General features: G+C 50.8%; 2 protein-coding genes across 2 annotated transcripts; both read left to right on the forward strand.

The window, feature by feature from the left end:
* Positions 1-1,887: 1,887 nt before the first annotated feature.
* NGA_0450900 (uncharacterized protein) lies at positions 1,888-2,197 on the forward strand. Its single transcript, XM_005853477.1, has 2 exons — positions 1,888-2,017; positions 2,164-2,197. Exons 1-2 carry the CDS (start codon positions 1,925-1,927, stop codon positions 2,191-2,193), a joined length of 123 nt encoding a protein of 40 aa, XP_005853539.1. The 5' UTR covers positions 1,888-1,924; the 3' UTR covers positions 2,194-2,197.
* A 219-nt stretch (positions 2,198-2,416) lies between these two features.
* On the forward strand, positions 2,417-3,498 carry NGA_0450800 (uncharacterized protein; the record flags this gene model as incomplete). Its single annotated transcript, XM_005853476.1, has 2 exons — positions 2,417-2,523; positions 3,382-3,498. The coding sequence occupies exons 1-2, from the start codon at positions 2,446-2,448 to the stop codon at positions 3,496-3,498; spliced, it is 195 nt and encodes a 64-aa protein (XP_005853538.1). The 5' UTR covers positions 2,417-2,445.
* Between the last annotated feature and the right edge of the window lie 7,633 nt (positions 3,499-11,131).

Below are 11,131 nucleotides of genomic sequence, written 5' to 3' on the forward strand. Positions count from 1 at the left end.
GTAGGGTTACTCCCTCCCCTCCCACCTGATGGCCGGCAGGCCCGACAGAGCCCCGTACACACTCTTGGAGATGCCGAAATCCTCGATCAGAGAGGGAGCGACGGCGGCTATGATGGTTTTGGCGTACGCAGCCCCGAAGGCCGCAAAACAGGCCGCCCACAGGAGCGCCCGATGTCCCCAGGTGCCAGGCAGACAGAGCGCCCTCGCCTCCTGAAACTCCTTGGGGGTGATCCGACCGGACATGAGGCGGGAGAGGGCGTGCGGCATCACGTCGTCCACGAGCAGGGACATGCTGTCCGAGGCCATGACGGGCGGGGGCCGGGGCGTGTCAATGGCGGAGAAAGAGGCGAAGCGCGCCAACTGGGCCGGCCAGGGGGGGCGCGGTTCGGGGGAGGCTTCCTCCTCCCGCCGCCGGCGTTTGGCCATCGCCTCCAGCCAGCGCGCTTCCAGGTCTTTTTGGAAGGGGGAGGCCGGCTCGAAGCCGCCGCGAGACCTGGAAGAAGGCGATTTGAGAGCTTTGAGCCCGCGGAGGTCGGCCGCTCCCATGGTCAGAGACCGCGAGTACTTGGTTACGGGGGCGGGCATCTCGTCCTTGGACGGGTGGTCCTCCTTGAATGAGACGGAGTGCGAGGTGATGGGCTTCGGGTCGAGGGAAGGCTTTGTGTGGGAGATCTTCCGCGGGTAATCTGAATGTCGACGGAGGAGAGAGCCTGGCCGAGGGGCGGACGGGTTCGCTGGAGTACCGAGGTCGCTAGGAGGGCTTCCTCTCTCGCTAGGGTCGGGGGGGAGGGTGACGTGGAGGTCGAAGGATTTCCCTGGTGTGCCCGCATGTTCGCATGCCTCCTTGAGCTGCCCGCTTCGGCTTCGAGTGATGCGGGGAGCGCGGGATCGGTCATCGGTCGAGCGGGCGGGGGAGGAGGAGGTATTAGCAGAGGACGATTCATCTGATTCCAGGCTGTCACTGCTTCCTTCACCGGCGCTGCCGGTCGTGACGGTGACGGTGGTGGCCGTGTTGGTAGGACTCATGAGCCGGGAAGGTGAGGCCATCCCTGCGGATAGATGGCGGAGTGGATATTATGCTCGATGAGAGGGAAGATTCGATCTACAGGTACCAGAAGCATGAGATCCGCAAGAACATCTCATCCGGTGCAATATGTAGATATATCACCGTTACAATTTTTCTATTAAATTGAGTAAGGTAACGGCATCAGCGGCCCAAGCCAAACCTACGTTGGACAAAGAGCTCGAGAGTTTAGCAGGTTGGGAAACATCGGTCGGTGAACCAGTGTCGAGAATCTCCAGAAATGATCGGCAGACGGAGAGTGCTCAATCAATGTACACATTATCCCTCCACACCTCCGAGAAATTAGATTCCTTGCCTTGCAGGACAGTCTGACCGAAATTTTGGTACACGATGGAGAGTTTTTGGGCATGGGTGTCTAATTTTTTCCACTATTTGTTCCTGAGAGAACGGTCAGGTCCGTCCATCCGGCTGAAGAGCGGGCGGGCAAGATGATGTAACACCAACCCAATAATTACCACGATTGATCGTGATATACAAACATCTGCACACACACAAAAAAATATGAAAAGCATGATGTCGTGTGGTATGGCAAGGAAATGCTCACAGAAGGCTGTATGTGTTGGCAATAAGCTCAAGATAGTCCGGCGTTTACCATCCCTTGTCCGACAGAGTCTGCTCGTCTTTTGTGTCGTTTTCCTCGCCCTTCACAAAACATTTTAGCCGTCTTGGACCAAAATGTACTGCAAGATTGAGAATAGCACATATTTTGGTTGTTACTGTTCGCTTGCGTCGGTTCGAAGAGCATTCTCGTATGTCTGACGTATAAATAAATCGTAAATCATTCACCATGTCCCCGCATTACTAGCCGCAGTTTTAAGTTGAGCAACGAGAAGATCTCTCATGGAATCCACAAATGGGATCTTAAAATTCTTGCTTTCCGAAACTCATAAAGTGGCCATTTGCTCACTGCTCGACATACCGAATACCTGTGAGGTAAGGCAGTTGGCAGGTCCAGTGTGAGTAACAATGTGTCGCTGTTTTAGAAAGCCTCCTTGAATATCTCTCGTCACGAGCCATGCTAAGTCCTATATTTCTTATTATTGATGCGAGGATTCTTCGTCAACCCAAAAACCCACAAGGTCAATCTGTCACAAAAGCAAATTTGCTAAGATACGAATTGCGACACGATTGTGCGAAAGGCATTTTGGAAGGCTGTATCGGTGTGCTTCAAGCTTTATGCAACAAATAGCAAAACTCCTTTGCATAAGGGTTAAGTTCAGGGTTGAGGTTAGAGTTGAGGTTAAGATTAGGAATATGAATCATGACAGACTCGTCCGTCGTCTTCTGTTCCTCTTGCCCTTCCTTCTTATCTCCACATCTTGGGGCATTGTTAAAGCGGTTAGGCTTGAAATTTGTCAACTATGCAATTTCATAGGGAACTTTTGTCAGGGACACAGGAGAGAGGGGGGCCCAAGGGAGAGAAGATCGTCAACCCCAAGGTTTGTTTTGGACGGTAGCAAAGGAGGGATGGAGGAGGGAGGGAGAAAGGGAGGTGGGACATTAGAAGGTTGTCGAAGGGTGGAATCTTACATTCTGCCCTCGGCGACCTACCTTCTCGTAGCTGTCTCCCTCCCTCCCTCCCTCCCTCCCTTCCTTCCTTTCTCATCCCTCCCCTCGCATATATTCTCACCGACTAGACCATCCTCTCCTTCTATAGTTTCTTCTCGCTCTCTTTTGACAAGACAGAAAAGGGCGAGTCTCCAAAGAGAATGCGACGCCGACTCGTTCCTGCTTCCACCCCTCCCCTTCCATCCTCTCGCCGCTCTCTCACTTCCTCTCCACACTTCGCTACCCTCTCCTCCCTCCCTCTCTTACTCCCTCCCTCTCTTACTCCCTCCTTCGCTCCTTTGCCCCCTCAGGAAGTATCCTTGACCGCCCTTCCCAGGACATGGTGGGGATGTTGGGGGGATGGAATGGAAAAGGTAAGGATGAAGGTGAAAGGACAATGGCTTTGAAAGGAGAAGAATCCATAGGAAAAAACACGGACCAAGATGTATGGAGTTAGAGGCTTGATCTCCCTCCCACCCTCTTTTCTTCCCTCCCTCCTTTTCTTCCTCCCTCGTGCCTTCAGCGTCGGACACTCCCACGTCCATATCGCCGACGACGCTCCCGACTGCAGCCTCGACCGAACATGGCGCTGGCGATGCAGCCGATGGCAGCTCGTATGCACAGTCCGCCGCTCGACTCGGTTGAAGATTCGCTCGTCATGTCCTTTGCGAGGGGGACCATGCTTGATTCGGATAAAGAATGGCACGGTGCCCTTCTGCTGAGCCGTTGCTTATCTGGATCAAGCATAGTTGCTGCTCGCAACCGGCCTGAAGAGCGAATCTTCTTTGGAGTCGAGAGATAGGCTGTCCGTATTGGCTGCCGTCGGCTGCATCGTCGGCGCCTTGGCCGGTTGGGGTTGGGTTTAGGGATAGGGGAAGCGACGGACGTCCTCCTCCCCTCTTCTCCCCCTGCCCTGCCTCTCTCCTACCTTCAAGCCGTTAGGCAAGGTCAGGCGCTGAAAGGCCGCTCGTGCGATGCACGGCTTTGTCGTCCCGTCCTGCGCCCTGGCTTCCACAGGCCCACAGGATGATCGGATTCGAAGGCCCCGGGGCCTTACATCTCTTTCCCATTCCGCTTTCCTCCCTCCCTCATCTCATTTGGCCTTCCCTCCCTTCCCCCCTCCCTCCTGCCGCGCCCTCTTCCATGCTCCCTTCCCACCCTGACATACCCAGGTGATTTTGAGCAAAAACGGTACGTATTTTCTGGACAAGGAGGAGGATTTCTACACGATCTGGAAGGCATTAAAGAATGCGGTCGATCCTTACCTTAAGTACGACCTGACCACAACGGCAAGCGGGTGGAAGGAGGGAGGGAGGGAGGGAGGGAAGGAAGGGGGCCAGGGCGAAGAGATGTACATACGGACAAAGAAGAGGAGGGCCACGACTGAGACTTCCGTCCCCCGACTCGGACCCCTGCATCGACCTTCCGGTCCTCCCGTCCTGAGGAAAAGGCACGTGCCGAGGGGGCAGGAGGGGGAAGGACAGCGTGGAAGCCTGGGGGAGAGAAGAAAGGCAGCATGCTTGGATGGGAGAAGAAGGGAGAATATGGAGGGAGCGTGTCATGGGGTGGAAGGCTGGGGTATAGGAGGCAAGCAGGCAAGAAAGGGGTTGAGAACAGAAAAGAAAGGAGGACATGCGACAGGTGGCTGGCTCGGCGTTCTTACTGCTTGAATCCCTGTTAGTCACTTCTCTGAACGACGAGGATGCCTCCCTGGTATTCTTTTTCTTCTTTGTGATCATCTTGAAGACCGTAGGCGTTCCTTCAGAGAGCTGATTAGGCTTCGTCCTCTTGCATGGACCATCTACAGACAATGGGCCGCGTGAAGCATCCCAGGGGTAGGGTTATTGATGTCTCGTACCGCCGAGATTGATGTGAGGGTGCAGTAGCCCCATGTGCATGACCGTGCTTATCTCCGTCACCCCGCGACACAGTCGGACATGTTCGTTTGGTAGCGTTGTTTGTGTGATAGTCAAAGGCATCCTCCATCCTCCATACGCTCCAGTGGGTGTCGGACCAACGAGTCCCCACCCCCTCGCACCCACATGGTAGGTCCCGTGATTCCGCTAAAACTGTGACAGCGACAGGAACAACGAAAGAGCGAGAAGGCACATCGAGGATTGTAGTGGAGCTAAAACCACGAAAAAGAAAGGTTGAAATTTAGCATGCATGAAGCAATGCGACGTCATGAGCCATCCTCCCACAAATATGATATCGGAGGATACGTACCCTCATCACCTATTTTTATCCCTCTTACTTCTAATTTACCTCTTGAATCCATCCATTTTGTCATCAACTTTTGTAAACTTACACATGCAATCCTTTTCACAGCTTTCTCCTTCCGATATTCCAGCTTGTGACGTAAAACAGCGACCATCAATGTATGAGCAGCTCAGCTTTGGCCTAATACCTTCCTCCTCCTCTTCCCCCTCGCTCCCTCCCTTGCTCGGCCCCTCTACCTTTCATTCTGTCGTTGCTGTTCTCTTTTGCAAGCAAAACTATCATTCTTCCAGTCATGTTTTCCCTGTCCTCACCAACCGCCTTGCATAATGCTGGAGGGACTGGACGCCGTGGTAGAGGACTTAGCAGCCACATTGCTGTGGGTGCTCCAGCTTTGTACAGCCTATGGTCATTATAAGGGCAGTTGCAATAGAATTTTAGTTTCAAGAGATAACCAGTAGAGAAAGAATGCATGGAAAAAACACATTTTTAGAATCACTACGCTTGTCTGACAGCACACACGACGCTACGCTTTCCTTCACTCTCACAGGCGTCATGCCAACCAAGCCTCATGAGAAATCATCACCGCCTTCTGTTAAAAACGACCTTGTGCAGAGACGAGAGTGATCGATCTTCCTCGGTAGAGATAGAGGGATAGAACACTATGTAGCATGATGGAGCATCGATAGCATACCCTGTGGGCAAAGGCGATAGGTGAGCCTCAAGGCAGGGGAATCCACGGAATACGCGGTGTGCCTTTGCGGGTGTATCTTGTTTTCCTTTTCCTCCTAATGAGTACCGTGGATCTGCATGACTTATTAACATCCCACATGAAAAGGGATACCGAAGGATTGAATAATGTCAGACGACACAGTTGCCACGTATATGAGGCAAATGGGGAGAAGCTTGAAGTACATCAATCACATTGGAGACTGGCTCATGAATGTGAAACATTGCGATGGTACTATCGAAGGAGTCATGTTTAAGGACGTCGTAGTAGTACGTAATCTGAGTCATGATTTATTATCCAAGGCTAGAATTGATAAAGCCGGTGTAGATATAATAATCCGTAGAGGGAAGGGTATAATTAAGAAAGGTGATACGTGCTTACCGATAAGAAAAGTAGATAACATATACTTGATAGACTTCTATGGCAAAACTCGTGAGGAAGCTTATGTTGTTAGCTAACCTGAACCATGGCACAAGAGATTCGGTCATATTAATCATGAATAGCTGAGACAACTGGGTAAAATTGATGATACCGGCATGCCAAAAGGGATTAAGAAACCCGGTGTTTGAGGAACGTGTGAACGAGGAAAACAAATAAAATTGAGCTACGGTGCCAAGCCTAGGGAGAGGGCGAAAAACCTTCTCGAGCTAGTGCATATAGATGTACTTGGACCTGTAGAGGTAGAATCACCTGCAGGCGCACGATATGCCATTGGATTTACGGATGATTACACCCGATGGAGGGTGGTATATCCAATGAGGCGCAAATCAGAATCTCTAGATTGCTTGAAACGATACATTCAGCATATGAATGGATTACTCCGTGATCGCAAAGTGAAGTCTTTGATTGGGATTAGATCAGATAATGGAGGTGAACACACTGGGATAGATTTCAAAATTTTCTGCAAGAGCCGTGGCATCAGGCAAGATGAGAAGTCATGGCACATATCATCAAATATGGCTCGAGGTCTTCGTATACAGGCTGGACTGGAAAAACGTTTCGGGGCTGAAGCTTTGAAAACTGCGACATATATTCTAAACCGAGCTAGAACTTCTGCATTGAGTGGGGGTGAAACGCCCTACTGCAAAATGTTCAGGCAGCATGCGAATGTAAAGCAGGTCAGATTTTTGGGGTGCAAGGCATTTGTCCATGATACGTCTGTTACGAGAGGAAAATTCGATGATCGTTCTCTAGAGGGAATTGTGATTGGCTATGATGACGTAGGGAACAACCCTAAATGTTCTCGGATTTATATGCCTTCTATTGGAAAATACATCAAATCTGGACATGTGACATTTGATGAGACAAAGTTTCCAGCAGCGAAATAGAAGCAACCAGTTATTAGAGTTGAATACACGACGATGTAGAAGAGGACAATATAGGGTCTATGAAAACAGTGGGGCTCATTAGGAGGATTAGGTACCACCTACTGATACAAGTGAGGATGATGGCGTCGGAGATGATGTACATCAAGATGATCGACCTAATGATCGCAGCATTGATCATGTCAGGGAGGATCAAACGCAAGTGGGGGCCTCAGGATGGAAAGACACGGATGGTATTGTTCGGAATATGAACAATATGGGACGCACACGAAGCAATTGAGCCACGTTACATACATGCGTTCATTGCACAAGTTTCAACGGATGCACTCGAGAAAACAAAGATATGTTTTTGAAAACAAAGATGCCTTTGGCGATTCATGTCATGATATGTCACAGCACATAATGGTTTATAATTTTCTGTAATAGTGTCTTTCGGTGATTCGCGTCGATCTTTTTTGAGAAACGTCTACATCACAGAACCTCGGTGCCCAGCTTGATCATGAAAATGTCGTCCGAAGCAGCAGAGGTGAGGGTGGTGTTACCCACCGTCATAGTTCCTTGGAAAAAACCGGTAGTATAGGAGCTGCCGGATGCCTCCACAGCAATACCATTTCCTACGTCGACACCAGTGCCTCCGAAGCTCTGAGCCCACACAGGATTGCCGTCGAGGTCGAGCTTGGTCATGAAAATGTCGTCCGAACCAGCAGATGTGAGGGTGGTGCTACCCACCGTCATTGTTCCTTGGAAATGACCGGTAGTGTAGGAACTGCCGGATGCGTCCACAGCGATACTATAGCCTTGGTCGCGACTAGTGCCTCCGAAGCTCTGAGCCCACACAGGATTGCCATCGGGGTCCAGCCGAATCATGAAAATGTCTCCCGAACCAGCAGATGTGAGGGTGGTGCTACCCACCGTCATTGTTCCTTGGAAATAACCGGTAGTGTAGGAAATGCCCGATGCCTCCACAGCGATACTATAGCCTTGGTCGCGACTAGTGCCTCCGAAGCTCTGAGCCTACACAGGATTGCCATCGGGGTCCAGCTTGATCATGGAAATGTCTCCCGAACCAGCAGACGTGAGGGTGGTGTTACCCACCGTCATGGTTCCTCGGAATTCACCGGTAGTGTAGGAACTGCCCGATGCCTCCACAGCAACTCCTAATCCTTCATCGTCGTCGTTCCCTCCGAAGCCCTGAGCCCACACAGGATTGCCATCGGGGTCCAGCTTGGTCATGAACAAGTCTCCCGAATCAGCAGAGCTTATGAGAGTCGTGTTGCCCACCATCATGGTTCCTTGGAAAGAACCGGTAGTGTAGGAAATGCCCGATGCGTCCACAGCAATACCATTTCCTTGGTCGAAACTTGTGCCTCCGAAGCTCTGAGCCCACACAGGATTGCCATCGGGGTCCAGCTTGATCATGAAAATGTCTCCCGAACCAGCAGATGTGAGGGTGGTGTTACCCACCGTCATAGTTCCTTCGAAAAAACCGGTAGTGTAGGAACTGCCCGATGCGTCCACAGCAATACCTAATCCTTGATCGGCACTAGTGTCTCCGAAGCTCTGAGCCCATGATATATCCTCCGGACTCATTGTAGGGGCAAGAGTAGGTGCTGCTGTAGGCGATGCTGTCGGTACAGGCGTCGGGGCAGCCGTCGGAGTCATTGAAGGGCTAAGGGAGGGTGCTGCTGTAGGCGGTGCTGTAGGTGCAGTCGTCGGGGCAGCCGTCGGAGTCATTGAAGGGGTAAGAGAGGGTGCTGGAGTAGGCATGGACACTGGGGGTAGCGTCTTGGGCAATAGCGCCTCGTACACGTTGGAGTCAGGATCGAAGACGAAGGGTGTGCACACCGCGACGCAGCAGAAGCATTGCCTGGTCACAATATTCCAGCTGAAGAAGAAAGGCGTCTCCTCTCCCGCGTTGAGCGAGCAATATTCGTAGCAAGCTTCCGGGGTATCGATGGATTGCAGGTGTCAATCTCTAGGCTGGCTCAAAGCCGCGAGGGCTCCATGTGTGTTCATTCCTGAGCGCGCCGATAAACGACGGTTCTGAAAGGGGGCCAGACGGCCGCCTTGAGAGAATCGCTGTCCCGCACCAAAGAGCACAAAAGACTGCGTAGGATTGATAGAGGGAGCTGGAGTCGGCGTGCAAGTCGCTGCTTTGTAGAGTTTCGAGTCTCGCACTTTTACGATTGCGGCGTTGACCAGCGGCGTGATGCATGAGGCTGCTGTAGCATTCACCAGAGAGGCTTGGCGATGGAGCGATTGCTTGAACCCTTCAAGTTGTTCTTATCGTCTTCCCGCTTGCCTCTTCGAACCTTGGCAGTCCGCGAGTGAAGCTGTATCACACCTAAAACCAATTACAACAGCCACTCAATTCTCACATATCGCTCTGTGCTTCTGGCTTTTGGGCGGGGGGGGTTGCCTGTGCGTGTTCTCATTACATGCTCCTTTGTTCAATTTCTGTTCCTTAAATCAGGCTATTGAAGGCGCAGCAGATTCAAAACACACGGGACGTGAAAGATGGAAGACATATCAGTGACAGAGCTGGTGAGTTTTGGAAAGATGCTTGAATCTTCTGGCATGAGAATAGGCCGAAAGAGTACGGCACACGCGTGGTAACGAGGAAAGGCACAGCCCTGTTATGCATCACAACCGCGAGGTCTCCTGACTTTACAATTTTAAATTTAGAGATATATTGAATGTATGGTCGTACGGGGTCTCTAAGGGGCGGTGTCTTGAGGAAAAGTAGTGAAACTCTCAACCCTGAATCCGAAGCCTCAAGTGTTAGCCACCTTGACGGACTAATGAGCTGTGAGAACGTTCAGTTCTGCGATAGTAAACAATAAAACTGAATAACCGTTTAGAGTTAGTGGCATAGACAACCCTCGCCTAAGCAAGCTCTCACTCCACACCAGGCTTTTATGGCACTCACATGCTGGTGAGCCTAAATGCTTGGCTTGTCGGGAGTGCGAGATCAGCTACGAGTGCATGCCGTGCATGTACGTCCATCGAACCCTTTCTTTCATAGAGAAGCATGCATACATCCTGCCTAACGCAATGTTATGGCCTAGGCACCCGGCTCTCTATAAGAAGTGTGCCATGAAACAAGCTACAGGAGGGCTATGCAAGCAATGTAAGAGACCCTTCTCGGAGTTGCGTACACGATGAAGAAGTTTTGAGGAGCGCGAAGGGCAACGAGATCGTGGTGCGTCGTGAGATCGCTCGGTCTGATACACATGAAACTATAAATGAATAATGAGCGCCGGGTCGCCACAATAAGATCCGATAGCTCACGGGTCTCCACGATAAGATCCGATAGCTCACACCATGGTCGAGGCACCTTCAACTCCGAGGTGTCCAAAAAGCACCAAACCTTTTCTCATTGTAGAAAAGGAGGGTCAGGGGTTCCTTAAGCGTCTAACAGCACGTCATGATGAACGAGAATGGAAAGGAAGGCCTCTTCGCACTTGCCCCCCTATCTAGGAGGGGGATATGAGAGAACATGTGGCCCAGCATACAAAGAGGAACAGTGTCGACAGTATTTTTCTCGATAACTTCCGACATACGTCCCTATTCATGGGCTGTCCTTCGTCGATTATACGTGGCAATATACTAAAGCGGTGTAATCGCAGTAGCAAACTTGTCCTACAAATCTACGGGAAAAGCCGATGATACGTCCATTCGTGAAAGACACTGACTGCTCGGGTAGCTCTCAACAGCAGGACAATGATGATGCGTGTGTGTGGAATCTTGAATTTCTCCCTTCCATAGGTTAGTGATGACGACTTTTCTAGGCGCATCGGACTGTAAAGGAGCAATTATAGGAACGGTAAGGCAGGAAGGAGGACTAGAACCTGGCTCCAACGTTCTAAGATCTTCTACTACTCGTGGAAATGCTTAAATTCATGTTTATAATCATGGATTATTTGGTATTTTGTAGGTACGCTTATCCAGATTCGTTTGTATGCAACACGTAGCTGATTTATTTCTTATGATGAGCACATGCTGACAGGTTTATCCCTTTCGCTTTCATCATTGCTCAAATATTTTGCAATGAATTATTCAGGAGCTGGAAACAAGGCGCTTTCCAGCTAGTAATTGCAGCCATAGATGCCGATTTTGACATGTCGGCGATGATTGCATTTTAGCATGGTTTTCAGATAATTCTACAATGAGAAAAGGAGGGTCAGGGGTTCCTTAAGCGTCTAACAGCACGTCATGATGAACGAG

Source organism: Nannochloropsis gaditana, assembly GCF_000240725.1.
Source record: "Nannochloropsis gaditana CCMP526 unplaced genomic scaffold scaffold868, whole genome shotgun sequence".
NCBI classification, from domain to species: domain Eukaryota; class Eustigmatophyceae; order Eustigmatales; family Monodopsidaceae; genus Microchloropsis; species Microchloropsis gaditana.

What these genes read in the sequence shown, in the direction of transcription:
- NGA_0450900 (XM_005853477.1), top strand. Translation starts at nt 1,925, where the DNA reads ATGGAATCCACAAATGGGATCTTAAAATTCTTGCTTTCCGAAACTCAT. An exon ending in ACATACCGAATACCTGTGAG is followed by an intron (nt 2,018 to 2,163) that starts GTAAGGCAGTTG and finishes AAAACCCACAAG; the next exon opens with GTCAATCTGTCACAAAAGCA.